At 38.5% G+C, this 27,833-nt stretch overlaps 1 protein-coding gene across 11 annotated transcripts in view; it reads right to left on the bottom strand.

Annotated features, from left to right (window-relative positions):
* The window catches only part of SLC4A7 (solute carrier family 4 member 7), a 93,607-nt gene that overhangs the window by 54,178 nt on the left and 11,596 nt on the right, over positions 1-27,833 (bottom strand). For 9 of the 11 annotated variants that reach the window (XR_010081707.1, XM_063408798.1, XM_063408800.1 and 6 more), the window contains exon 2: positions 3,652-3,733. Coding sequence is in view for 10 of the 11 variants with exons in the window: in XM_063408798.1 (XP_063264868.1) it covers positions 3,652-3,733 (82 nt within the window). In the remaining variant the exon portion in view is untranslated. Of the gene's footprint in view, positions 1-3,651; positions 3,734-12,728; positions 12,957-27,833 lie in introns of those variants that run through there. The other 2 variants (XM_063408799.1, XM_063408802.1) reach the window with 2 other exon arrangements.

The raw sequence follows: 27,833 nt of genomic DNA, 5'->3' as shown, positions 1-27,833 counted from the left end.
AGGCATAAAAGATAATGCGGTCACTTAAAATGTAAACATGACTTACACCTGCCAGAGGATAATGCCAGAGTAGATAGCTATTAAACCATCTTAACTCTTGAAAGCTGGTGCTTGGATTTATGCCACAGAAACCTAGTCTACCAAGCCACACATTCCTGACCTCAAGATTGTTTCTGGAATGAAACCTGTGTTATGCGTAAACGCCTTATCTTTGCTATGCCCGCTGAGAGTAACAGAATGTATCTATTTTCCCTTAAACTGTATCTAGTAAATGTATCCTCAAATCAAGGTTGAAAAGTAGCTACACATTTTAAAAGATGCATCCTGGTAGTATCAAGCCAGACATCTTAACACAAGTTAAATGATGTTTAAGGAAAACTTTCTTAAACAGAAAATACCTTTTACAAGATCTCATGAAATACTTCTGCCATTAATATTCTTGCCTTACTTCCCATTCCTGGCTTACTTTGTTATTACTTTCATTCACTGCAGCTCAAAGAGCCTGGCATCAAGTTAAGAACATTAGGTGCTCTTAAAAAGGTTATTTTAAGATGTTATTCCCCTTTCTAGCTCTTCTGTAAACTGACATTTGTTAATTCAAAACAAGGCCTTACAGTTTCAGTAAAGTGCAGTACCTTTATTTAGTACACACACAGTCTGCCCACAATTGCAGTTTACCACCTCTAACCATTCCTCTTTTATGGGAAGAGTGTTACGAAATAAGCACCCTGTGCCTAACCTTTCTAACCTAAACACTGTCACTCCAGACAGGTACCACACTCTGCCAGACACCATAAATAGAATGCAGAGCTTGAGAAGCTCCAAGTCCAAGAGCCATTTTCCCCTTTTAGCATTTGTTTCTCTCTCCATTAATATTTCAACACTAAATTTCCAGAAAATACAAGCATCCAATAATGACAACAAGAAGAAACTTTCCCTTTAGTATTAATAGCAAAATTATGCCTTCTACTGTATCAAACCTATCAATATCAGTTTGCACATGCTTTAAAGAGGTTAAGTATCACCTGTCCATGTGGGCTCTAAAAGGTGTGGTGCTTCACACCAGAGCTGAACTCAATTCACTGCTTGCTGACTCTCCTTGAAAATACATTGATGCACACCTCTGTAAAGGTCCAAAATTCTGAGAACTCCTTTTCTAGTCACCAGAAACACACATTGAAAGACTAGACTGAAATAGTTTAGATTTAGAGCCTTAAAAGACTTCCAATGCCCAATGCTTTAGTACATGGCTTCCCAAGCTTACAAGAAAATGTTCGTTAGAAATGAAAAATAATATTAGTTGGAATTGTTTTACTGCTTGCAGTCAACAATACCATTTCTCTCCTTGTAGGATTTTAATACCAGATTTAAAAACAAAACCTAAAAATCCCACATATCTGCTTTTATCATAATAGCTTATAAATAGTGAACTCCTAAACAGAGCTGTAAGTTCATATAAATTTATCGTATAAAACACCCTCAATCTGAAGAATCTCTGAGAAGGTAACTATATAAGTTGAACAATCACACTTACTTTTCTTAAAGGAAAGAAAAAATGTTTTATTCTTACTTGGGAACAGTTTTCACTTTGATAAAAAGTCAAACAATATACTGCCCCCCCTTGCCCCATTCTACCAATAAAAAATTTAATTCTTACAAATATATGAGATAGTAAAAAATATATGTGAATGCCAAGAATAATTCCTATTTATGTGAGAAAATGTGTGCCTATATATAGCTTCACATATGTGATAATCCTACTGGAAAACATTTTTCTTGTCAGGTACTTCTTTATTAGTGATTTGATAAACCTCTGTACAGTCAGCCCCTCTTGCATTGAGACACAAACACTGGAACACTCCAAAATGAGTGACGGAGGGGAAAAAAAGAAAAGGCTGCACGCCCAAGAGCAAGGTGAGGATAGTGAGATCTCAACTCCTCCTCTCAAAAGCACTTACAATTGCCTCAATTGCTCATTGGACAGCAGTCTACATTTCACCTTAATTTACTCTTTAGCTATGGGTAAGACAGGGGTATTTTCCACAGCAGTCATCCAAGTGTTTGAATTGCCTTAAGTGGCCTGAGCCCCCTACCTTCTCACTCAGTATCTTGATTAACTGCTGTGCTGTACCAGCTGAAGCACTCCTACAAGAATGTGCTCTGAAAGAGACTGGGGAAGTGATCTGGCTGCACATTCCCATGTCATTCTTTGTGGTCGAGGTATTACAGCTGCTAAGGCTGCTGCCTCAAACACTGCTCCAGCTGGATGCCTGCTTCCCCTTAACCCCTGCCTCCCTGCAAAACATACACACTTTTTCTGGGTCATGTCCCAGAAATAATTAAGACAAAGAAATTAAGGAGGAGACAGCTTAAATCTGCACTGAAGATTCAATTGCAGAAATAGCCAACGCAGTGGTTTCCCTACAGCAGAACCCCATCTAAACCAGCATTGTCACAGCCTCCACTGCTGCATCTCTCAGCCTCACATCCATGCTTCCTTCCTCTGCTCAGCTCTGGCATACATCCATCCGTGTGGCCTTTTGGTGCTCGACAGCTGAGATCTCAACCATCTTCCTTTGTCGGAATGTTTTATTTTCCAATGGCTTAACACACTCAGCCAGGCTTCTGCTTTGGTCAGGCCAACGGGAGCGTTAGCACAAGACAGAAAACAGTAACAGAGTGAATGAAGGCAACAGAGCAAGAGTATGACTGCAACAGTAGCAAACAACTTCAATCCCGTTAAACTGTCTCCTGTTATACCACAGTATGAGACAAGTGTGACAGCAACCTAAATCAACTTCTCTTAGCCAGAAACTGCTGCCATTGTGGTTTTCCAGTGTGCTGAAGCAGTAAGAGTCAGGACAACTCCGTGAATCTGCTGCCTTCTAGCATTCTGCAAATGTTAATTAAGCTTCAGAGTGTTCCATGCGAAAAGCAAATAATGAAGATTTTACCACTGGATCTCCCTAGTCTTTTCCTCATTCATTAAGTAGCATCCATGAATCCTCATCCCAAGCTAACTTCTTCTGAAGTAAGAAAAAAGACATGTCTTAGATGAAATATCTAATTTTACATTCTTCTACATGAAACATAAATCATTGCTATTTTTATTGCTAAATTTGGGATCCCGAGTCAAATAATGAAGATTATCATAATGCTTTACAGACAGGAGATTGTGGAACATACAGTTTACTATGGAACCAGAAGGACAGTTACATGTCTGTTCAGACTCTCAGTATTTAAAGTGCATGACCACAATCACAAGGATACTTAACTTTCAGAAAAGAAAACAAACATCTCCCTCATGACCCCTGTTTCCTGACTTTTAATTCTGCAGAACGTGACATCATTCATGCTGGAAAATTACTTACCAACAGGAATAATTTTTTCAAACCTAAGTCTAAGAAGCAAGCTTTCCTTGGAAAACTTCAGTAATTCTTTTTTTTTTTAGTGACAGATTAGAACAGTGGGTATTTACCAGCACACACGGAGACAAAAACCAGGGCAGGTCACCTCTGCTTTTCACCAGTTTTACTCCCAGAATTTCATGATAGCCATAAAATTTTGATTCATTTTAAGCAAGGGAAATTCTTGTTTTATCCCTAGGCAAAAAAGGCACATTAAGCAAACAAAAAACCACCACAAACTTACTCTCTAGCTCTTCTTTCTCAAAATTTGTATTGATAGTAGAGCTGATTTTGCCCATATCCACAACAGCTTCTTCATCATGACCCTGAAGAAACAAGACACAAGTTTAAGTTAAAACTAAATAGAACTACTTTTTTTCCTGAATTCCTAAATATGTTCTGAAATGCTATGTCATTACTGAAAACCTACCCATCCAATTTTTCAAGAAAACATTACCCTGTATTGAAGGAAAAGAGAATAAATCCACAGATAGGCTAAATATCATAAACTTTCGTCCTGCAATGCTCTTGATTTCATCCTATCAACAATCAGGACACATATTTGAAAAGGGCAGTATTCTTTTAGTTTTCTATTCAACAGCAATCAATCTACTTCAATAAAATTACTATTAAATTTATAAAAAGATACAGAATACTGAGAGATCTCAAGCTCTTCTCATTTGGGGGCAATTCTTGTGTGAGATTTTCCAGCACAAGTGAGAAGCTTTTTTTGAACAAAGGGGTAGCAGAAGAGTTAGGTTATCCAGCCTAAGGTCCTTCCAACAGCTCTGGAAATATCAAAATAACTGCATCATTCAGGTTTCACCAGCCAGTTTGTTAACCTAATTCACTTTTTGTTCGTTTTTTTGGGGTTTTTTTTTTTGTTTTTTTTCCCACAAAGTTAAAAAGCAGCAGTTTCCAGCAGACTTTTTCAGCTTCCATTACTACTGAAACCACAACACTCATAACATGCAATAGATATAGGCTTATCTCTGAACATGTCCTCTAATCATAGTTAGCACATCACTAAAGCAGACCTTAAAACTGCCTTTTGCTCAGTCTTGACAAAAATGAAGTAACTGAGTAGTAGAAACCTCAACCCATCTCAGACTTGACATCAAAACTACATTAAAGTTGCCTTTCTCCACGTGTTTCCATTCCTTAGAATAAAATCCACTTTTCACAGCTCACAAATTACAGCCTCCTGATGGAGCTGGCTCTCCAAAAACTGCCTGAGGGTAACGTTTTCATATCCAAATATAAAGGCAAGGCTAACTGCTAAAGATTACTGTCCCTGATCTTCCCACGCCCTTGGGCACACACTTTTTTCCGTAAGTCAGACCTAACCATCATGAAAACAGATAAAATTCGTGAAATCAGATAAAATTCGCTTAATACACAGTGTGGGGTTTTTATTGTTAGTTGAGGGTGTGGTGTAGCTTTTTCATAACAACTTGATTCGTTTTCCATTGGATCAGCTCATCAAAGTGACTTCTCTTGTGACCATATGACAGCTAGATTCACAAATTTATCTGTTTGATCACTGCTTTTAGCAGCATTTACATTGATCTGATGCATCTACATCAATCCACAGAGGATCTGTGATAATGGTAAACAGAAAAGCCTAAATCAGGAGTCTTACAGGAACTGAGAACCCTAACGGTGTTGACATTCAACTAAACTTTGGCCTTAGAATTGTGCAATTGCTTTATATATAGAACAAGTTTGTCACCTCACAGGAAAGTGGCAAGGATGAAAAACAACATACCTGTGTGTAACAGGTACAAACTAAGACATACTGTATCAACTCCCACTCACAAAAAAATTTTTTTTGAACACAGAACTCCTTGATGTTAAAAAATATCTTTATTATAGTATATTGGATGCACATACATTAAAAAAAAATCTAAATATTTAACTATTGAGGAAAGAAGATTAAAGAATACAAAGATGACAAGCACCACATGCTGGGAAAAAAATCTGATGAGGTTTAAAAAAAGGTTAGATGCAGCTAGACCACAAAAAACCAAAAGCAGCTGGCACTATGTAAATAAGTAAAAAATACAAGAGAAAAGAGTAGCACATGGCAGATTAGACCTCTGAAAACTGAATACAAGTCAATTCTCAGCTGTGTCCCTGAAAACAGGGTTTTCAAGTAACCTAGCTTTGTCACTACCACTGCGCATTGTAGTGACACTAGAGTTCTGCATACAGGTTAGAAAAATCAAAACCTGGTACACTCCACCACAGAGCTACAATTTAGAAAACTGAGGTGATGTCTGCTGGGCAAGGCTGTCAAAATGTTCCAAGGACCTACTAATAAAGAAGTGATAGAAATTTTTCAATTGTCATGGTAAGAAGATGGGAGGGGAGTATGGGGGGAAATAGTATATTCTTGTCTCCTACACACCAAAATTGAGGGTACTGTAGTACAATCTTGTACACAGAAACACATACATACAGTATGCACATTACCATAGAACTGCAAGTAGAGATGGAGACAGACGGAAGAATTGCAATCCTCGAAACTACCTTAAGTGTTCTTTTATATGAGAGTAGAAAAAAAAAACCTAACTAGTAATAGGAAAACTGCTATCAAAACCTGTTCCACAATTAGCTTCATGGTTACAGCCACAGACTGCTGAAAAATCCTGTACCTAAACACACCCATCCCCAGCAGTCCTTTTAAGACACTTGGAATCTTGCTAAGTTTTTGAGCAACAAAGGAGGAGTTTTTCTCCAGATGATACAAACCACTGCATACCAGAAGAAAACTACACACACACTGTGAAAAATATACACATAAGGAAAGCTTTTTATCTCCCAGTAACATTTTGAAACTGGATTTGCTGTGTGCCCTATATCACGTTATTAATTTTTTATCACCTTCTGCTTTAGTAAAAGAGATTCTCTGCTAAACTCATATATACAAAGCAGCCTTCAAAAACCACATCACGTGAAAGTAACATGTCTTTGAAGATTAGATTACAGGAAGGCATGCGTGCCCTTGCAAACCATTCTATCACTATCTCAAAGTACTCAACATATGCAAAGACTCTTCCAAGAATAAACCATTAACAACCACAAATATCATACATGATGGAAGCATATCATTTACAGCCTTTGTTCAGAAAAACACAAAGCATCATTTTAACATATCTGTTTTGTGATGCCAAGAGCAAATCCCAGTATGAGATACTTTTGCCTTAGGTCAGGTAAAAAATCAAAAATATTCAAATACATTATAAAGTAATTCCAAACTACAACATTTCCTGGTTAAAAATAAAGTCTGTAGGGCATACATTTCCAGTAATTACAGATGATCTATCATGTCAGTTGAAGGCACTGAAGGGAGGGAAAATTTTGCAGTTGCCATTTTAGTTCTCCCACCTACTTTCTAAACTTTTTACATAAACAAAGAACAGTGGGGTTGTGGAAAACTTGTCCACTTCCCTTTTTTGGGAACTTATGACTGGAGCTTAAAGCAAGTATTCCTGGGCAGTTTATTATTCACTGCACGTGAAACTTTACGTATGACAATCCCACAGATGCTCAAATACAGCTGTTGTAGACAAGCCAAAGTAAAATTCAAGACTAATTTAGAATGTACATAACTTTCATTTTCAGTCAAAAGACAGAACAACTGAGAAGAGGAAAAAAACACCAACATAAGCAGCAACCAAGGTGCCCTAGGGAGAAATTAAGCTTTCACCTTTGGTTTGCACTTTTTTTTAAAACAAGAAGGCAATTTATAAAAACAGGACAAATCCAGGGTACTTCAAAGGAAAAAAAAAAAAAAAAAGGCCTAGCACATTGTATAAAGATACTCTATATTGTATTATGATACACTAAGTATACTTTTCCTAACCAGATTTCTGGATACTCATACTGTGGAAACAACCTCCAGTACAACCTTCATATTCAGCTAGAGCTGCCTGCATACATTAGAATCTGTCTTCTCAGCCTTCTAATTCTCCTCAGCATGAAAATTAATTCCCTTTTCAACTGCTATAGATCAGACAAGACTTTCAAATACTCAGTACTCCAGCAGACTCCCAGTAAGATTCCTCTTGCCACCTCTGGTTTCCAAATGTCTTTTCTCAGTCCATGAGAAAAGAGTAATTCCCCCTTGCAGAAGAACAAGCATCAGGAATTGTTAACACTACTTATTTACCTTCTCAAACGTTTGTTGTCATTTAGTACAGTACTCTTTTGGTATGCTACGTGTTTTTTGGTATGCTACATGTTTTTTGAAACCTGTATTGCAAAAAGAGTCAATCCTAAATTGCATGAATTTTTATAGAAAGCACTGAGTTTGGAAGAACTGACAACCTAGATCAGTATGTGGTAGCTGCAGTCCCAAGGACTAGCACGAATATGACGCATGGAATATTAAATCTAAAGGCAAGTTTCCACTGTCATCTCTGCAAGCACTTCTCACCATGCAACTCACTTAACCTTGTGCAGTCACACACACGACAGATTTCAGACGGGCATGCTGCCAAAGTGCATTACTGAATAACCACTTCCAAGACAGCCAACTTGCTAGAAGCACATTTTTAAGGTACTTGAAATACAGTTCAGTCAAATCATTCTGGTGATAGACAGTGATCATAAATGGCTGATACAGCTAACTGTAAACCTTTGAAATCTATGACCAATACAGTAACCGTGTTAAGAATAATTTGAGCTCACATTTAAGACCATTACTTAGCTAAGTCAATGTTTATGTGCTCCATTTACATTTCCTCAGACCAAAGTTCTTCCCCAGCAGTATTAGGGAGTGACTTGCAGCACCACAAGGGACTGTATTAGGGCTCATGGAAGTAAGTAGGGCTTAAGAGAGGGCACAAACAAAGGAAAGAACCTCTACAAACACCATCACCCTTCCTCCCGCAAAAAAATTACCTTACTACTTTCATGCTAAAAAGAAGCTTCACTGCAGAATTTATTAAAGCAGGTGCAAATAAAGGGGGGGAAAAAACCCAAACACAAAACAAAAAACAACCAACCGAACAAAAAAAAAAAAAACCCACACCAAAACCCCAATACAAAAACCAACCAACAAAAACTAACCTCAGCTTAGGATGGGGAAGGAGGACTGTACTCATATCAACTTTTTTCTTGTATACATCTGTCCCTGGCCATCAGTTTAACATTTCTTTTTTCAATAATATTCTAATACAACTACCTACAGCATCCCAGTGGTCCTACATACTGCTTTGTGGCTGTAAGTGTATCCCAATCTCTCTGTCTTGAAGAGAAAGTGAACAGTTCCCCCCTCTTCCCACAAGAACCTATGGATGCATCTCGATTTCGTAGGCACAGGTCATCTGGCAGACAGGATTTGGCTCTTAAGGCTGGAATGTGGCACCAACAAATCATTCCTCTCAAAACAGGAGCACACCCTGCTTACAGACCCAACTGGCAAACCTTTGTAGCACACTGCTGCAGATTTACCAAGATCAACAGCATATGAGAACTTGTGCACAGTGCATTTTGCCTTCCACGCTATGTTCCTCCTTCTTTCACCACCAGTAAGGAAACAGGAGTAGTTCAGCTGGATCAAACCATCCATCAATGTGCTGTCTGCAAGAGGACACAACAGGAGAGGCCCACAGCAAGAGTGCAAACTGAATCAGTGTCAATGGTGGCTTGACCTTAGGAAGCATAGCCAAAGCAGGACTCTTATTATCAGCCCTCAGCCCTCCTTTTGTGGGATCTGCATTCAGATACGACAGCCATCAAAAAAAGCTCCAGTGACAAAAACAAACCAAAAAATTAATTAACATAAGATTGTAGATATTGCTCTGCTTCAAAAATTAAGGTTTGGCTATAAAAAGGAATTTAAATCTTCATTTTGACCATATATCTCAAACCAAAGATGACCAAGATAACCGAAGAGGAACTAAAAATCTCACTCTGCAAATGTATCCAGGTATGTGTGTAAACTATAAAATATTTTAAAACTGACCTTTTTCAAAAACAGATAAACTCACTTGTTTTGTTACATAGGTATTGAAATATCTTGTTCAGGGTAATTTAGAACCCTCAGGGTAATTCATTATTAATTTCACAGCCACATTTCCCAAGTGGTCTGTTTCAGAAGTCTGCATTTCTGTTGTAAGCAGACATAATACTCCATGAAGTCAGGAAATAAAATACATCTCCCATTTACAGAATGCACACACAGCCCCCTCCTTATCCTTTTAACCTCCCAGAGCCACAAGTTAATAAGAACTAATACTTCAGGGAGTAAAAATCAGACAAGACCGATGTTGTAGACTCACAAAATTAGGAGATTAAGTCTACCAGGGACAGCAAACCTGGAAGGGATAAGAAACCAGAAAAACAGTGTATTTGTTAAGGCCATCCCTGTACACTGTATGCAGAGCTGAATGACCATCACTCCACTTCAGGCAAGCATCAGGTCTATCCCACAGGTCTATCCCACAGGTCTTCTACTGCTACCCACACACAGCACCAAGCAGCCTCAGTTAAACTTGAGTAAATAGGAAGGGCCTGTTGACGTGGTTTACCTGAAGGAACAACTAACAGCAGCACTTGGTAAGTTCTAAATATATTGTTTTACTTCTCTTTCAGACTGATTCTGCTTTTAAACCAGAGGTAAGATGAGCCCACAGTAGGAAGAAGGGCAGGCATCTCTAGTTGCTGCCTTCTTGAAGGACAACCAGGATACAAAAAAATCTAGGTTCTTTCTAAATAACAGTAACTGAAGGTATTAGGCAATCTACCAAACTGTTCAACTTTAGTTGAACTGCACAAGTGGTTTTACAGATGCATTTGAAGTAAGTTCTTTGGGCAGAGTCTCTGTGCAGCAATACTGTACCGTCAGAAGTTGCTAGAGTGATGAAACACTACCAGTTCTAAATCAAGCACATCAACTTAACAGCCAAGGAAAAATGCACCAAATACAAATGAGCACTGTCTCATTTTGTCATCGTACAATTTTTAGCTGGCCTTTCCCTCTAAATATGTACAGATGAGAGCACAATTAATTATAATTCACAAACAGAACACTTGCCAGGTTTAAAATAGGAAGCACACTGTTACTGGGTTCCACCTTAGTTGTATTTTCTATGCTCTCCTTGCACAGGAACAGCTGCTTTCCAGAGTTCTTTCCCCCTACTATCTTAGCAGAGGGTATTGCTCAAGCACTACAGGAATTACGCTAGTTCAGCTCAGCTTTGGTGTCACCACACCCCCCTTTTTCCTGTCAATTCTACCTGTGCTTATACAGTTCCTATTTTACACATGTAAATGTGAGGACAGCACCTCCTAATCAAAGCCACACTCAGAGCCTCACAGGAAGGTGTGACACTTAGATTTATTTCAGTAAGACCATAACTATAAGGGAAGAGGTTAGGGATACTTGGATGTTTTCTCAGCCTACTAATCCTCTAATTAACTGCTCGGCTTACCTTACTAAATGCATCTGACCAATCTGCTTCTAGAAGACTTACAATAAACACAGCAGCTCTACAAACCTTGTTTGGACAAGTAGGTCCAAAAGATATCAACAGACTTCAGTCAGACTCTCCAGAAGTTTCATCGTACTTTTCATTTTCCAAAAACTGCATATGAAGGGCACTAAAGATGTGTATGTGTGCTAAACACCACAAAACCCAAGCCCCTTCAGAAAAAAAAAGCAGTTGTAAACAGGCTAATGTTTTGCTTCTTGCTCTGTTGAAATCTAATGTTTATAAGTAGTTTTATCTCAGTTCTAGCAGGCCTTACTCCAGCCAGGGTCACACTGAGCACCACAATGTGCAACAGAAGCCATGTCCCATCCCAGAAAAACTAAACAGGTCTTTGAACCTGTTTAGTGAACCGAGTGTTTGTACTAATCACAAGAGAAAATTAAATTGCAAGAAAAATCACAAAGAAAAGGAACCATAATACCAACAAGAGACTGGTCACGACTGTGAATAGCTATCAACCATGCCACACCACAGCAATTCATCAAAAAAAGTGGGTTAGAACAAGCACAAGAAAAAGGGTTGGTTTGATTCCTAGCAAAGTATGACTACAGTGCAGGTGAAGATTTGATTAAAATTAGAAGCCCACTTGAATTCAGCCTGAGAGTTCTGCAAGCCAAAAAAATTCACCACCATGCATAAACTTAGCAAATGCTGTCACCAAACCAACACAAGATATCAAATTGCATATCTATTATTATAGCAGCTATTTTATGAAGTTGCATTTTATCACTACCTCACAGTACTAAATTTCATTCAAAAAAATCCACATCTCCATTCACTTAAATGTAACTAAGTGAATTCCTGAAATTGCAGGTAAAAAAAGTAGAACTACTATAATGTTTACAACTAGTCACCTCATATCTTTGCCTAGTCTTCTAGGCATATACATACTTGATAGAGTTCTGTGCCCAGAGCTGAAAGTAGCACCACAATGAAAACCAAAAATTGAGCACTGTACTACAGAGACCTGGACAAACAAAAGGCCACTGCAATCTGATGCACTCTAACACATTCAAATCAAACTCTTCCTTATGTTTACATAAGGGAATAGAAAATTTACTAGTCACACATAAAATAATTCAGGAGTCTTTAGAGTTTTACACCTTAGGAAACCTCCATCCCATAGATTTTAGTTTCCAGGAAACTTCTAAAGTAGAAATCCCTGTTATACACTGCATTACAGTTACATGCAGTGGTAGTGACAACCCATACAACAGCTAAGCAATAGCTTCTAACACTAATACTAGAATTCATTGTACAAATCCACACAAATGAAGTTTTTAGCTGTGGCCACTGAGGTCTGAAGAAAATGTTATCTCCATGAACACTTTACCACAGTTACCCAGCTCATTAAGTTCACCTTCCTTTTTTGTCAAAAATGAACCATTAACTGTCTATTTCAAGATTCTCTACCAGAAACAAATCTGCCATACTTGCACAGAATCAAGCAAAGCCACAGTTGATAGCCTTCAAATTAAGAAAGACCAACTCAAAATAATACTTAAGAAAAAACAACCCAAACCAAAACACTCAGCCACTCTCAAAGTCTGGTAGTATACTGTCACAATTGTAAGAGCACATTTTCTTTCTGAATTAAGCTGGTTACTATGATTAAAAAATTCTAACAACACAGCAAATATCTTGCCTAATACAGAAATCTCTACTCAAACCACTACTTCTATCACCAGATCTTTCAAAAATTTCTTCCACAACTACTGAGTCCAAGGTAGCACACAATTCTGAGCTGCAGCTGCTAAATATCACTTGCATCAAATCACATTCAAGCCATTATTGCGTTACACAGCTGCTGTTTACATACACGTTGCATTTTCTTCCCTTGACGAGCTTCTTCCATGCTGATGTGCAGAAGCAGAGAATGCCCTTGTACGAGACCCTGCAGTGAACCTCCCCAGAGATCAGAGCCTGCGCATACATGACTGCTTTAGCTGGCTGTGCCTGACACAGATGTACTCCGGGAAATTGCTCCCCGGCCAATCGCTCCCGCTCCAGTCGCTCATCTCCCAGGCCACTGATTACGGCTACCGCGGGGTCGCACAGCAGCAGAACGGGCAGGACGGCATGCCTTCAATTCCAGCTCAGGGAATACCAAAAAAGGAACTGATACAGAGTTCCACAAGTCACATTTTCTGCATCAACAGCTGCTAACAACAGCACCAAGGTAATATTTTTTCTCTGATACAAGACTTCATTAGCACTACAAACACATTTGTACCTCAGGTCCCAGAACAGAACAACCCAGAAGTCAAACATCTGCTAAGTGTATTTATAGATGTATTATCAACCTTTCACCGAATACTCATTCCAATGCAGGTGTTTGTTGTTTGTTTTGTTTTTTACATAAGCTATATATTCTTGTTCAACAAAGTAAACTAAGGCTCCTAAAGGAAAAATCCTCTTTTTCTTCCCCTCCTGTTGAAAAGGTAAAAAAGCATTGATGTTAGCTGCAATTAATCTCATGTGTCCTCCCAGAGTAAGGTGTCTCTGTTTCAGGTACTACATGAGTAGCTGTATTTTTACCTTCCTTCAGCCCACCTTTGAAAAATGCAACCTCTAGTCCAGCAGATCAGAGCTTCATTTCATTCTTTTCCTCTTCATCACTGACATACACTAATCTCCTTGTCCCATCATAAAATGCATGGGAAAACTTGCATGGCTCTTTAAAGAGTTATCTACAACTTAACCTTTAAGACATGCCACTGCCTTGCTTGTTCTTTAATCTTCTTTTATTCCTGCATCTTGTTTGATGAGAACTCTAGTGGTGAAGCTGGACTGGGGCCACTCCAACCAACAAACAACTTGGACAAAACAGAACAAGTAACATATTGTCCATGAACTTCGTGCAAATACATTGTGCAACTATGAAGATGGTATTTATCACCTAGCTGAAGGGAAATCAGAAGGCCACATTCAGTTCCTCTCACTGCCTCAGTCCAGAAAATTCTCTAACCATAGGCTAATAAAAGTATTCTCAGATAGTGCTGACAAGAGAGTTTAAAAGTAGTTTGTTTCCACTCTGTAAATAGAAGTTCGCTCTAACGCACGTATGCATCTTTTAACTTCCAAGCTATTGAAGGGCTCCCGGATGCCATACATAAATGGCTACAAACTAAATTATTCATATGGGAAGCACAAAGTTAAACATAAATATCAGATACCCTAACTCTTAGTGATCTTTTCTAAACTGGGCATTCCAAATCACACCTATTCTTTCCCTAACACAGAGCACAGATTCATGCAGCTCTGCAGCTGCTCAGATGAATACTGAAACAGCTATGCTGAACCGTGTCCGGGTGGCTCTCCCATACTTCACTGAACTGTTCCTTAGCGTAAATCCATACCAGAAGTATTCAATTGCTACAAGTAAAAAAGATGTTTGTCTAGGTCAGCAGTGGGTGTGTGAAGAGAAAAGAGGCTGTCTGTTCTTTAGGGATAGAATAAGAGGGGTGGGAATCACACATTTGATTTTTTTTAATTGTTAAAAGTTTGGAAAAAAGCACTTGCTTGGTTTGAACACAAAGGAAAAACAATAAATCTCTCTGAAGCAGCTTATTGAAATTTCTTTATAGTCTGTAGTCAACTAAATCCTTGTTAACAGTCACTCAATCTTGGAACAAAACAAACAAACAAACAAAAACCCACTCAGAAGCAATACAAGCACGTTTTTTTCAAACAGATGGAAGTTTTTGTCTTTTAAGTTCCATACCAAAACACTTTGCGGATAAACGTCTGCTCTTCCCTTGGAGTAAATACCAGGAAAAAGCTTCCCATCAAATAGAGAACAGCAGAGCAACTTCAAACTGCAACTGTCTCAACATGTTTAACTACAGAAGTATTCTAAAACAAACTGTAGGCAAATACATTCAAAATTATCACATCCTTGAACATGTTCAGTGACAACACTGTGAGAACTCAGAGCAGAACTATTTGTGCTGGGGCAATATTTTAACCATATGTTTGATGCTGCAAAAAAAATTCTATCAATTCTATGAGGGCATTTTTTTAAATAAAAGAAACATAAGTACCTATCATGAAACACACACTTTTTTCTTCAATCTTTCCTTCTTAATTTTCACTTTTATACCCCTTCAAGTTGCACTTATTTGACCTTATCTCAATCTATAAAAGCATATTTTTGAAAGATGGGTCCAAAAGAGTCTGTACCACTTATTTAGATGAAAAAAAAAAGGATTTCATGTGAGTTCTAAAGTCTTTGAAAAACTTTTCATCTTTTCACAAGTGATATGCAATTCTGATCCCAGTCCATTATGAAGTGGCTGTGAACTGCCTTACTGCAGGGTCTGCAGAGTGTCTAGCAGGCAGAGCTTTGCTTAATCTGCCATTCTGAAATGGCAGGACATTTAAAGTAGCTGCAGTAAGCAGGACTGAGCTCTCAGCAGGATTTACCACATGAGCCTCAGTCCAGCTGCTATCGGACAGTCAGATATGAGCACAAGGAAACTGAGTGCTTGTTTGCTTGCAGAGAGACCACACTGACTCTTTAGGAAAGAATAATATAAAAAAGCAAGAAATAATTATGAGACAGCATGACAATACTTCTAAATGAGGCTTTATTTTGGAGGGGGTGAGGGGGGCCCAGGCCATGGGGGGAGTCAGGCGGGAGGCAAGGTTCTAGGGGATTAAGACCTTGAAGGGGGCAAGTTGTATGACATAGTTTAAAGTTCTTATGTCAAACACCTCTAGTGATGGATTTGTTCAAGCTTCTTATCAAAGGGGAACCTACTAACTCATATTAAGAAAACTTCCTAGGAGTTTCTTATTACAAAGAAATTAAATATAGGTTATTCCTCTAAAGAAACATTACTGCCTTAGCAAGGGAACACAGAAACCTTAGCCAGCAGTGGCTCATCATTTAATAAATTAAAAATGAAATCTAAAAGTCTTACTGCCTACAAGTATTTTTCAGAATATGATTTCTATATAACACCTGGTTCCCAAGACATACATCTGCACAGAACAGCTTCAGCTTGCCTCAGCACATACACATGGAACTGGATTTTTCCAAAAAAAGAAAGGAAAAAAAAAGATAGATGTGTTCTGTGCAGATATTCTCTGGTGTATTGCCCCAGTAGTGGAGTCTTGGGTTTCTCAGCACATTGCAGGACAGCTGTCAGAAGCCACCAGGATGCTGAGAGCAAACATGAGGGAGATCACTGGTTTAAGCCCTCCTGACATTATACAACTGCACATCATTTGGACAGCTGGGTACTTATTCTCTGGAGATCCCACTGAAATTTATAACCTGAACCCTTATTAACAGCAAGATTACTATGTTCTCTAGTGTACTATGTACTACTTGATTAATCACACCACATTCTGATCTGAATGCACTGATGATGTAGAGAAACAAAAGATGTGTGTAAAGTTTTCCAGGACATGTTCCAGGACTCAAAACCGTCCCTCAGTATAAATGGATGAAATTCACCGTGCGCCAACAGAACCTCACCAAGATCTCACAGCAGCATGTACGAGCATGGGGGCAGCATGCAAATGTCACTGAGCAAGGACAGGGAGAGTTGGGTGATTCAATTTGTAGGGGTTTTCAGGAAGTTGGGTTTTTAAACTTCCGGGACTTTTTGGGGGTTTTTTAGTTGGTTTGTTGTTTTTGGTTTTGCTGGTGTTTTTTTTGGGGGGGGAGAGCAGGTGCGAAGGGATGGTAGGGAGACACAGAGGAATTCAAAGCTGCTCACTTTACAACTGTAACATACTGCCTTCAGCTAAATTCATCTCCAGGCATTTTGGCAGCATTTTTGAGAAATATTCTAGCTTTTCTTTATCCTAAAATAGTCTTAGATCACTGTGCAAGTTCACAAGAACTACAGACCAAGGCTGTTTCAACGCTATTAAGACCACCTAAGCAAGGTCATATGTTTAATTGTTCTACAACCACTTGTACAAATATCCTGAATTATGGAGTGGTTTGGGCTGGAAGGGGACCTTGAAGATCACCAAGTTCCAATCTCCCTGCCGTGGGCAGGAACACCTTCCTCACAGTTGCTCAGAGCTCCAACCTGGCCTTGAACACTTCCAGGAATGGAGTATCCACAACCTCTCTAGGAACCCTATTCCAGTGCCTCACCACTCTCACAGTGAAGAGTTTTCTCGCAAATCTAATTTAAACTTACTCTCTTTCCATTTATCCTATTCCCCCTTGCCCTGTCACATCCTCTCATAAACAGTGCTCACATAGATGTGCTCCATCCCTCTGATCAACTTGGTGGCCGCCTTCTGGATTCACTCCAACAGATCAATATCCAAATACTAAACACTTATCCTCTAGATAATTCCCTAGAATAGATGGCACTGTTGTGAACAGCTGATGAGTCCAGATATGAAGCAGCATAATAAGAAACAGATAATTTTACCTTGTTTTTATTCACATTAAATAATTTTATCTTGTTTTCATTGACATTATTTAAACTACTTGCACAAGAAGGCCTTTCCCTGACAGCAGATCCTCAGGAGATAAATAGCAAAAGAAAAAAACAAAAACATTTAAAAAGTTAAACCATCCAATAACTGAAGACAAGTTGCTGAAATACAACCAAACCAAACTACACCCAAAGAGAACAGCTCCTTGACAAGACCATCAACCATAGTAGCTAATAAATAAAAGAATCCTTTCTATGAATTGTGTAACTTTTGAATGATTATTCAACTATATGCCATCCCACAGAAAAGCAAAAGACTGAATGTCACCAATTCACATGAATTCAAGGCCTAATTCTTCAGCTTTCCCTGTGTCTCAAATTCTATACTCATGTAACTGCATCCCAGTCAAATCAAGTATCCGTACAAAAACTTACTGACAACACACATTCACTCTTACAGTGAACAAAAATTACTATCTACAAATCAGAAGTTAGTAAGTCATAGTGGTAAGGCAATGTTTCCAATATCTATACGTAACTGATACAGGAGGAGGAATCAGCACTCTGCTGGCCCACAACATTTCTTTTTAGTAAGAAGGCAGAATAGAAGTTTAGTCTCCGCATGCGGAGTTCAGGAAACTGAGCTACAGCAGCATTACGTCATAAATTTTCAGCTAAGTTCTGTAACATACAGGATTCAGGTGCTGTCATCTGCAGATTATTTTAATGAAATAATTAAAAAACAAACAAACAAACAAAAAACCAAAACCAAGACAAAACCCAACAAATTAAAAACTCCACAAGTCACACCTCCAAAGATATGCTGAAAAACTTTAAGGTATTTAAAATCCTTGTAGCATGAATGCCAGTCAGATTATTACCACTGTTACACATGCTGAATATCAGCCAGCCACCAGTTTACTAGCAAGCCTCTACCACAACAAATCCATGGCTACCAAAAAACCCAAGTTTTAGTAATCCACATGTATTTTATTAATAAGGCAGACAGTACCAGAAAGCTGCAATTCCTGCTTCGTGCTAGTGCTGGCCAAAATGCGAACCCGCAACATACCAGATCAGGGAACTGATCCAGCAATAAAACTGCACTGATGGTATTTTGCCACTTCAATTCGGATGCTGCTCAGCACCAGTGAGGCGCAGGCAGGGGAGACTGCTGAGCGCAGGGGATGTAGAGCAGGATCAGGGGGATCAGCTCTAGTGAAGTCTGACTTGGACTGGAGTGGAGCCACACACTTCCACTGCTGTAGCTTCACATCTCAGCTTGGAGAAATGCTGAGGTACCAGTCCCATCACCTTCCACTCTTCTCATAATATTTTGACAATGCAACATCTTTGCCTCACACTGAATCTGACGCTTTCTCATTTCTGCCCCCTTTGCCTTTCCTCACTCTCACAAGCACCAGGCTCTTTCTCTGCCCTTGCACACACTGACACGATGCCTTCCAGACTAAGGGACACCCAGAAGCTGAGGGGGCACATCCGCCACAGCCACATGCACACACACGGGGAACGCGCCAGAGGACATGGTAATGCTGGTGCTACGCAACTCACAGGATGAACTTTGACAAGCATTGCTCTGGCTACCTCTAAAAAGTAGGCATGACACACTGTCACTTGAAAAGAAACCAAAAATTCTGTGCTACTGTCAATTTGGAAATGTAGACGCTTACAGCTGAATAGAAATGGTTCAATTACATGAAAAATGAGGCCAGACTGGCCTCAGTCTTTGATATTATGCACTCAGGCTACTACAGAGTCCTGGGCAAGGGAAAGCTGCCCAAGAAGCTACCAATTGTGAAAGCAACTACCAGTTGTGAAAGCAAAGTTCTTCAGTACATGCGTAAAGGGGAAAAATCAAAGTCGTCAGTGGTGCCTGTGTGTTTGTGGAATAGAAGTTTTTGGCTTATTCAATTTTTTCTAATAAAGACAATGTGTAAAAGGAGCAAAAAACCCCCACCAAAACTACCAGCATTGGTGGTTCAGTGGTTAGGGAGGTGATTCCATAATCAGAGCCACTCTAGTGAGACTCCACCTGGTTCCCAGCACAGGAAGGACATGGACTTGCTGGACAGAGTCCAGAGGAGAGCCACCAAGATAATTAAATGGATGGAAAACCTTTCCCCGGACGAAAGGCTGAGACAAAGTCTCCTGCACTTCAAATGGAAAGAGAGTAGACTCACATTAGATATCAGGAAGAAATTCTTTAGTGTTGGGTGGTGAAGCACTGCAACGGCCCAGAGAAGCTGTAGCTGCCCACCCCTGAAAGTGTTTAAGGCCAGGCTGGATGGAGCTCTGAGCAACCTGGTCTAGTTGAAGGTGTCCCTTTCCATGCTAGGGGTGCTAGAACTAGAAGACTGTGTCTTCCAATCCAGATCATTTCTTGATTCAATGATTCTGATTATAGAATGAACATGTAATTCTGTTAACATTCATTCCAGAAAACTAAAACTGCCAAGTCTTTTTTGAGCTTGTAGGGTGGTGTTTAAGGTTTTGTTGGAGTTTTTCAATGGCTTCAGAAGCTGAATCAGCTTATGGGAAAGGAGAAAGGATGTAGTGGGAATAACATTTTTCCCTTTCAGAAATTGGGAACTAGTTAATCCAGCTCACCCTTATCAGGAAGCCATATTTTAAGACACATACTTTCTGGCCAAAATTTCTTCCATTTTCCCCTTGTATTCTTAAGCACAACAGTCTTAAAAGTCTGAAAAGCCTGAAATAAAGACACTGCTAGACAAAAACTGTCAGAAATTTCTAGGAGTCATTCCAAGGTCCTTCAGAAGGACCCACTGAAAGGACATTTGAAAGAAGATCCACTTCTGTTTCTCATTTGTCTTGCCTAATACCTTGTTAGAGTATACAAATGAGCTCTTTTAGTTTCTGTTTTAAAAAGCAAGCAGCTGAGTTTCTGATGTATTAAGGGTAATGCTTCCACCATGTTCAACTAGCAGGTTTTGAGAGAAGTCAGTTTAGAAGCAAGGTGTTGATGCTGACACAACTGACTCATGCACATCACTGTATATGGTACTTATTTTACAGGAAAGATCAGCTGATGAAATGCAAAGAGAAACCAAGACAGCGGTCTAAAATTAGCCAAAAAAAGAAGTAGGCTACCACTTTTGTAGCTGCTTCCTTCTTTGTCTCAAGGACAACTACTGATACTGGTTTTATTTAGAATTTTATTCGTTTTTGCTTTGTGAATAATCACGTAAAAGACAATCTACAACACAGTACTTTTAAGAAAGACACACATTCCTCTTGCAAAGACAAAAAAAATGCTGCAGGATTCTTATTGTAAATTTATGACTTGAGGGGCTACTTAGTAAGAAAAGTTGACAACACGTTGCAGGCAGATCAGATACTCTTCATTTGCTTAACACTTAGAATTCTCTACTTCAGAGAGCATTAGCATGATTTGCATGGAAGTTCTAACCAGCCAAGAACTATTAAAAAGGGTGCTCTCTGAAAAGGCATTTTTTATTATATTAAAATGAACAACAGAAGCTACCCTCTTCCTAATAAAGCCATAGACCACATTTTCATGCACCTTAACCTGTACACTACCATCCAATAGCACAAATACATGCTCAAGGAAAGACAATTTATTTGAGACAATAATTTTAAGGGAAATTGGAGCATGTACAACAAAGAACTTAGGCTTTTGGCTTTCACACTGACTTCTGGAAGACAGACAATTATCTAGCCTTGCATAAAGTCTACCCATAAAAATTCTGCTGCCATGGTTTTCTTGTCAGGCAAATTTGAACATGCAGAGTAAACTTACACCAGCCGTGCTCCTTGTGATGCAATCATAGCAATTTTGACCAGCCCTAGAACTCTAAAGCTGGCATCAATAAATCAAAGTCATTGCCCTAGACATAAAGTCTCCTCCTGCACTCTCTGCCTGAACTTGAAACAGCTTTAAGATGTCCTTACAAACATAATTGATACCATTAACAGATATAAAAAAAATGCCATGCCAAATGCACAGTAAAGCAAACATTAAGACAAATACATAAAATACATCATCCAGCCTGGAGATCTAAGCAAAAGACTTTCCAGCAATGTGAATCAAATACGCTACACCCAGTGGCTACAGGAACTTTATCTTAACATTTTTAATTCAGGATTTCACAGCTAGCAGGGAATTTTTAAATACTGAAAAGAATGCAAGAGTTATTCTAGTCAATGGCAATTGTACTTGGCAACCAAATGAATTTTCTACACGTATCAGATAAGGAAAAATAGAGAAAGTAAAGAAAATTGCTTTGTGTTTCTCATTATTTAGAAACCAAGCCTCTAGAACTAGTACTTCTTTCCAATACTATCAAATCTGTAGATAAGCCACCTACACAGAATCCAATACTTCCTTTTACTGTGGCATATAAAATATGAACAACACAGCCTACAGCCCTGGGGATGTGTTATGATATCAAATAAATTTCTGCAATCAGGATCTTAATTATATATGCATTTATACAACTTGAAATGTTCAGTTGGGTTTTTCTGGGAGAGAAGTACATCTTTACAGGGTGGCTTTTGGTAATCAAAAGCACACAGCTTTCATCATTCTATAATTCCAAAAGACTGTTCCACCTCAAACTGATACAGAAAAGAATTTGAAAAAATAAATATGAGATACATGAGAAACAACAGTTAAGTTTTATTGAAACTTTCTCACCTACTCCAAAAAGCAACAAATAAAGAAATACTTAAATAGGAAAACTTTGAACATCTTGAACTGCCTTTATGAACTGCCCATGTTTCTAATGATAAAGGTCATTTTTCCAGTGTTACTTTACTTAGGTCTGGCCACACAAAAAGAAATCAACCTATCCACCAAATCATTTGTATTTATTCTCACATTTCTTCACAGGACTGACTCTACAGAAGAAAATCGACTGCCTGTAAACCAGGTTAGGAAAGTATCACCAGAAGCAAGCTGTAAAAATTTCCCCCATACAAAACAATCAAACTGGCTTCTACTGCACTCTAACCTTAATCAAATGAGATTTTATCTGAATAAGACATTAAACTTTGGCAGAAAACCGTACCTTTTTATTGACATTTGAATACACTTTGATATTTGGGGCAGCACAACATCATAGCTTTTGGTTATCTTAACATCAACTTCAGAGCTTCTGTCTGAAACATAATTCATTTAAATAGAAGTAACAATTTCATATCTGATTTTAACAACCTTTTACAGACTTAAAAGCTGAGGTTTCCAACAGGACCTGTCTTTTCAATTTAAAACACTTTCATTATTGGTTATCAAAATCAACACTAGCAGAAGCATTGTTTTGTGGGGTTTTGGTTTTTTTAAAGCATGTAAAGCAAAATTATTCAAGCACAATGAGACAAATAAATGGCTATTTTAAAATATTTATAACCAGGTCAACTGTCTACTAAAAGCTTTTTATGCCGTCTGAGATCCCTGCGCATTGACAGGGACTCAAAGAAAGGGTGAGATGCCCTTTTCTCTCTGGGACAGAACAACTGTGCCAAAAGGAAGCTCTCCCATTAAAGGAAAACTGAACCGCAGTTCACTTTAGAATTACAACATCCATACCAAGACACTAGGGGGAACCTGAGAGCATTCCACTTCAAAAATCTGTTGCACACGCTTGATCCTGCCATTAACCCTAAATTTTCATTCATGAACAAGTGATGTAAATAGACAAGGGAAGAGAACTTTTTGCAGACAACTGAGATCGTAATGCTTAAGCATTTGAAATGTAGTCATACACTGGGAAAAAACAACAGCATTCTGAGAGCCTCAGACAGGAAGCTAACATACAGTAGTACAGAGAACATCTATCATTCTTTCCATTCTTGCAGTTCTTCCAGTCTTCTTTATTGGAGAAAATTATGACACTGCATACTCAAAAACCAAGAAAATGATGTTAAACAAAAACCAGTTCAAAAAGCTGCAATGCTTCTTTACCCTTAGGGTTTAGAAAATGAAACAAAGCAGCCTAAAGAAAAGTTTGCTCTACGTATTTGAAGCTTGTTTCCACTTTTGACTCATTCCATAATGGATGTAACTTTTACATTTTTGGTAACACATAAAATCTTATTAGCAACTAAAACCTTATTAGCAACTTCCACACATTCATAAACATGCCTGTTTTCATAAACAGAATCACATTGCACAACAGGGAACTACATCACAATTCAGACTTTTGGAACCACTGTGTCAGCAAGTTTCACTTCTACTCTGGGTGCTAACTCTGGGTGTTCTACTCTGGGTGAATATGCAGGAGAACCACACTTTTCTAAAAGTCCTTTTAGAAGCATTAGAAGACAAAGGTAGGCATACAGTTATGAGAGATGTCATCAGCCACATTCACAGCCTAATACTTTATAAAGAGGATGGAGGAAGAGGGTGATAGAAGAGCATTCACTAAGGATTTCCTAAAATTACCCATTTTATTTTTATTTACATAATAATTTTCTTACCTCTATGTACTTATTGATATTTTAAAGCAGTATTACGTCCCATAACTAAGCTTTCCCAAAAACTCCAGTATTCTTTCAGTTAACCATTCATGTATTTTCCAGGTGTTGCAAACTAACTTGACTCTTTTTTACTGTTACCAATAGAACTGTCAATGTGTATTAATAAAGCACAGATATTTACAGTTGGACTCGAAGATCTTAAAGGTCTGTTCCAACCTAAATGAGTCAATGATTTCTATGATTCTAAAGGAGAAACATGAGTGCTTACACTGCTGAAGTGGAACATCCTTAATATTTTGTATTAATTCTGAAGCACTAAGTGAAACACAATCTTTCTTACACTAATCTCTTCACCAAGATTTTATGAACAAACAGCAATGAAGTCACAACACACACAGAAAAAACACTCTGCTTAAGTTGCTTTCATCGGAAATTTGTGAAACCACAGAGGAAAATTTTAACTATTGCAAATTAGGAAAGCACTGAAGGAGCCATTCAAAAAAGGATGTTACTAATACACGATCTAAGAAGGCATAAACGTAACTCACCTACACTACACTGTCTTGACAATCAGGCACCACTTCTTTGCAAAGTGAGCAGCCTTGAATTACAGGCATTCTCTATTACAACAACAGAGATACACACGATGAAAGTCACCAGTAAGTATTTAAAATCAGAAACCTCACTTAGCCCTCAGCTGCCAAGGAAGACAAATTGCTCAATCTTCAGCTCTCTGATGTGCTGTAGTTATATGCTATAGCACTTTCCAGGATGAAAAGAAGACTTGATTGCTATCAATCAAGTCTTAGAGGGTCTTAGAATACCATGACAGGACTACATCCAATTATCCAGTTTAAACCAAGTAATTCCAGCTGCTTCATTACATCTAGTCTCTGAACAACTTTGCTATAAGCCATGGTTCTCATTAATAAGACTTCTGTCAAACTACCTGCTACAACTAAGTTTAACACATTAACTTACATAATTAGTAGAGTTCACTTAATGAAGATCAGCTTCCTCATCACTAGTGAATTGCACCAAGAGCTCTGCTTCTTTTACATGGGCTCATTTAGACTCTTGCTGCTTCACTGCTAACCAGTTTTCAGGTTTGGATTTTCTGATTTGGACTGATATAAGATTACTGATCTTTTATCATATACAATATAAAGCATGTAACTTGTTTCGAAACTTTTTGTCCCCACTGGTAGGGTAAAATTAGGAGATCACTGCTCATGACTGTCCCAGAGCATGATCACTATGTATATCAAAAGAAAAACAGGAGTATATTTATAGGTTCTTCAATTTCTGATACTTCTAACAATGCTGCCTTCTCAGAGCCTAGAGTGTTTAGAAGTACTTTCTTCAGTACTCTGAACAGAACATGGTAGAGAGAACCAACAAAAGAATATAGTCACATACAGGGCATATTTACATTTCAGCTTTTATTACTATCTACCTAGAATTAATACACTGGAAAGCTGCTGTGGGTCTCTGCCTATAACGCACTTCACTTGGAGCTTAGCAACTCATGCCAGAGTTGAGAGATAGTGGCACAATAATATGAGGAATGTTATACTACTTAAAAGGAAGTCAGTTTTCAATAATATGTGAAGCAGTATATGAAAGAGAAATACTGCTGAGTTGCAAATGCCTCCTTCTCACTTTAACTGAGAGACACTGGTGTTCAGCCACCAAGAAAACTTCTCTCCATGCTGCAGTATAAGTCACTGTCAATCTTGCAGATATGTGGAGTAAGCACATCAATTTTTCAGTCACAAAGTACATTTTCTTACAGAAAGCATCCTGTGGGAATCCTTTGACATCACAGGCTCACTGCTCACACAGAACAGGGCACTCAGTGACAATCCAGTGCCCTCAAGGCCATCTGTCTATACAGAATCAATTAAGTTGGAAAAAGCCTCCAAGATTATAGAGACCAACCTTTGACCAATCATAACCAGATGATGTTAATGACAGAAGTCAGGCAAGCCTCACTCTAACAATGAAAAGCACTGGATACCAAATAATAAATCACAATAAAGGGGGAAAGGGAGAACTACAGCCTTGTCAAAACACCTAAAATTTGTCTCTCCTACTTGCTGTTGCACATTAATTTTCAGTGGAATTCTCAAGAATTACCTTGACCACGGAACCTACCAGAAGGACAACACCACGCTCTACTTTGTCCCACTTCACCTCCCACAATAAGCCACTTTCTTGATCATTACCTTACCTTAATGATTCCTATGTAAACAAGAAGACACTGAAAGCAGTTCCCAGATTATTCTCCTCTTTTCTACCTGATACTTGACTTCAGGAATACTACTGCAGTTAAAAATGTTTATTAAGGACCTGTTAGTGACGAGTTAGATTTGTACAAAAGTATTTCGATGTAGAACTCTACAGGAGACAAGTTCTCCAAATAAAGGTCATGTCCATTCTTTTCTGTAACAATACATAACTTCTTCCACTTAAATTTAGTACACCTTAAAGATAAATACATATATACAAACAATCTGTTCACCACCAAAGAGCCATTGTTCAGCTTTCATTAAATAGTACAGCATATTGTACATACATTCATGGTACTTGGATTTTTTTTTTAGCAACCCTCAAGACAGAAAGGAATTTTTTTCTATCTTCCCCCAAGAGCCTGTTTTATACCGCAGTACAACTGAAGCTGGAAACAAGTTTTCCATATCATGAAGTGACCATAATACATAAAACAACATAAAACTGCTTACAGTCTTATTTACAACTGATTCTCTGAGCTTGACTATAGCAGTAACACAAGCCATAAGACAGAAGCAACCATGTCATCTTGGAGGTATGTATTTCTTTACTTTTCACTAGAAATTCAAGCATGTTGTACAATTATATTTTATTTCCAGAAACAAGCATGGATACAAATACAGATTCTCCTTCTGTCATTTCCAAAAGTACTCAGCTCCCCAGCTACAGCCACCTTGGGTTCTCAACAGCTTTCACAGCACCTGACATCCCTACTGACACTGCCCATGCCTATCCCCAGCTCTTGCTACCTCTGCAGCCTCTAAAACAAACTTAAACCTCTGTTTGGAAATACTGCCACCATCTCTAGAAGCCATTTCTGAAAACAGATACACATTTTCCTGGGTCCCTGCTGCTTTAAGCACCACCAAGTTCGTCTTCTGGCTACAACCTCCTTCAGCACCTGGAAGCGGACACTTGTGACTTTACTCAGAATATGAACCAGTGGCAATTTCAACTCAAGAGTATTCTGCAGCAATCTCTTAGGGTGACAAGACTAGAGCTTTGAAAAAAAAGCTTTTTGAAAAGTTATTATCTAAACAATGGTCATCAAGCACTACACATTTCTTCCAAGAACAGCCAAAGACAAAAGATGCCTTTTTTCAGAAGGCTGAAGTTCATTATTTGTTAAGACATCAACACAGTTTTCAAAGTGGTATCTACTCTTCCACCTCTCACCCAGAGAAACTCAGCTATAGAGTTGATACATGTGGACTAGAAGCAGGCCTGTTTTGAAGGCTACTGTTTTCACATGCAAATGCTCACCTTTACATTGCCTCCAGGATCCAGAAGTTTACAATCATCAGGCATGCAGCCTGGGCTACCATAAATGCAAATGCGGTAAATATCCAGTCATACAACAACTCACTGAATGTGACAGAGAGAAATTCATAACCTTATTTTGCAAAGCAGTGTATTTCAAGCTATTTCTGTATTAGGAGTACCTAAAATCACATTTACCAAATGGCTCACAGTAAGTTGGCCCCATCGCCAATAAGAAAAGTACATTGAACTTTCTTGTTTGCCTGGCTCTTCAAAACCTTCTGTCCATGCAACGCACAGAATACAAGTAGTAGGTATATTCTTTGACCTTGAGCAGATCAAATTTCCTCAGATCCCTATTTATATTTTGCCCTTCATTTATACCTTTACAGCAAAGGCAACTTACTCATGGCTCAAGAATTAAGCATTAAAGCCTCAGACTAACGTTATTTGGCTTCACTCAACAGAATATGGCCATCTTC

This window comes from Prinia subflava, chromosome 1, assembly GCF_021018805.1.
Source record: "Prinia subflava isolate CZ2003 ecotype Zambia chromosome 1, Cam_Psub_1.2, whole genome shotgun sequence".
Lineage (NCBI taxonomy): Eukaryota > Metazoa > Chordata > Aves > Passeriformes > Cisticolidae > Prinia > Prinia subflava.
The sequence above is the reverse complement of the archived record's forward strand: the minus strand, read 5'-3'. Positions and strand labels throughout refer to the sequence as shown.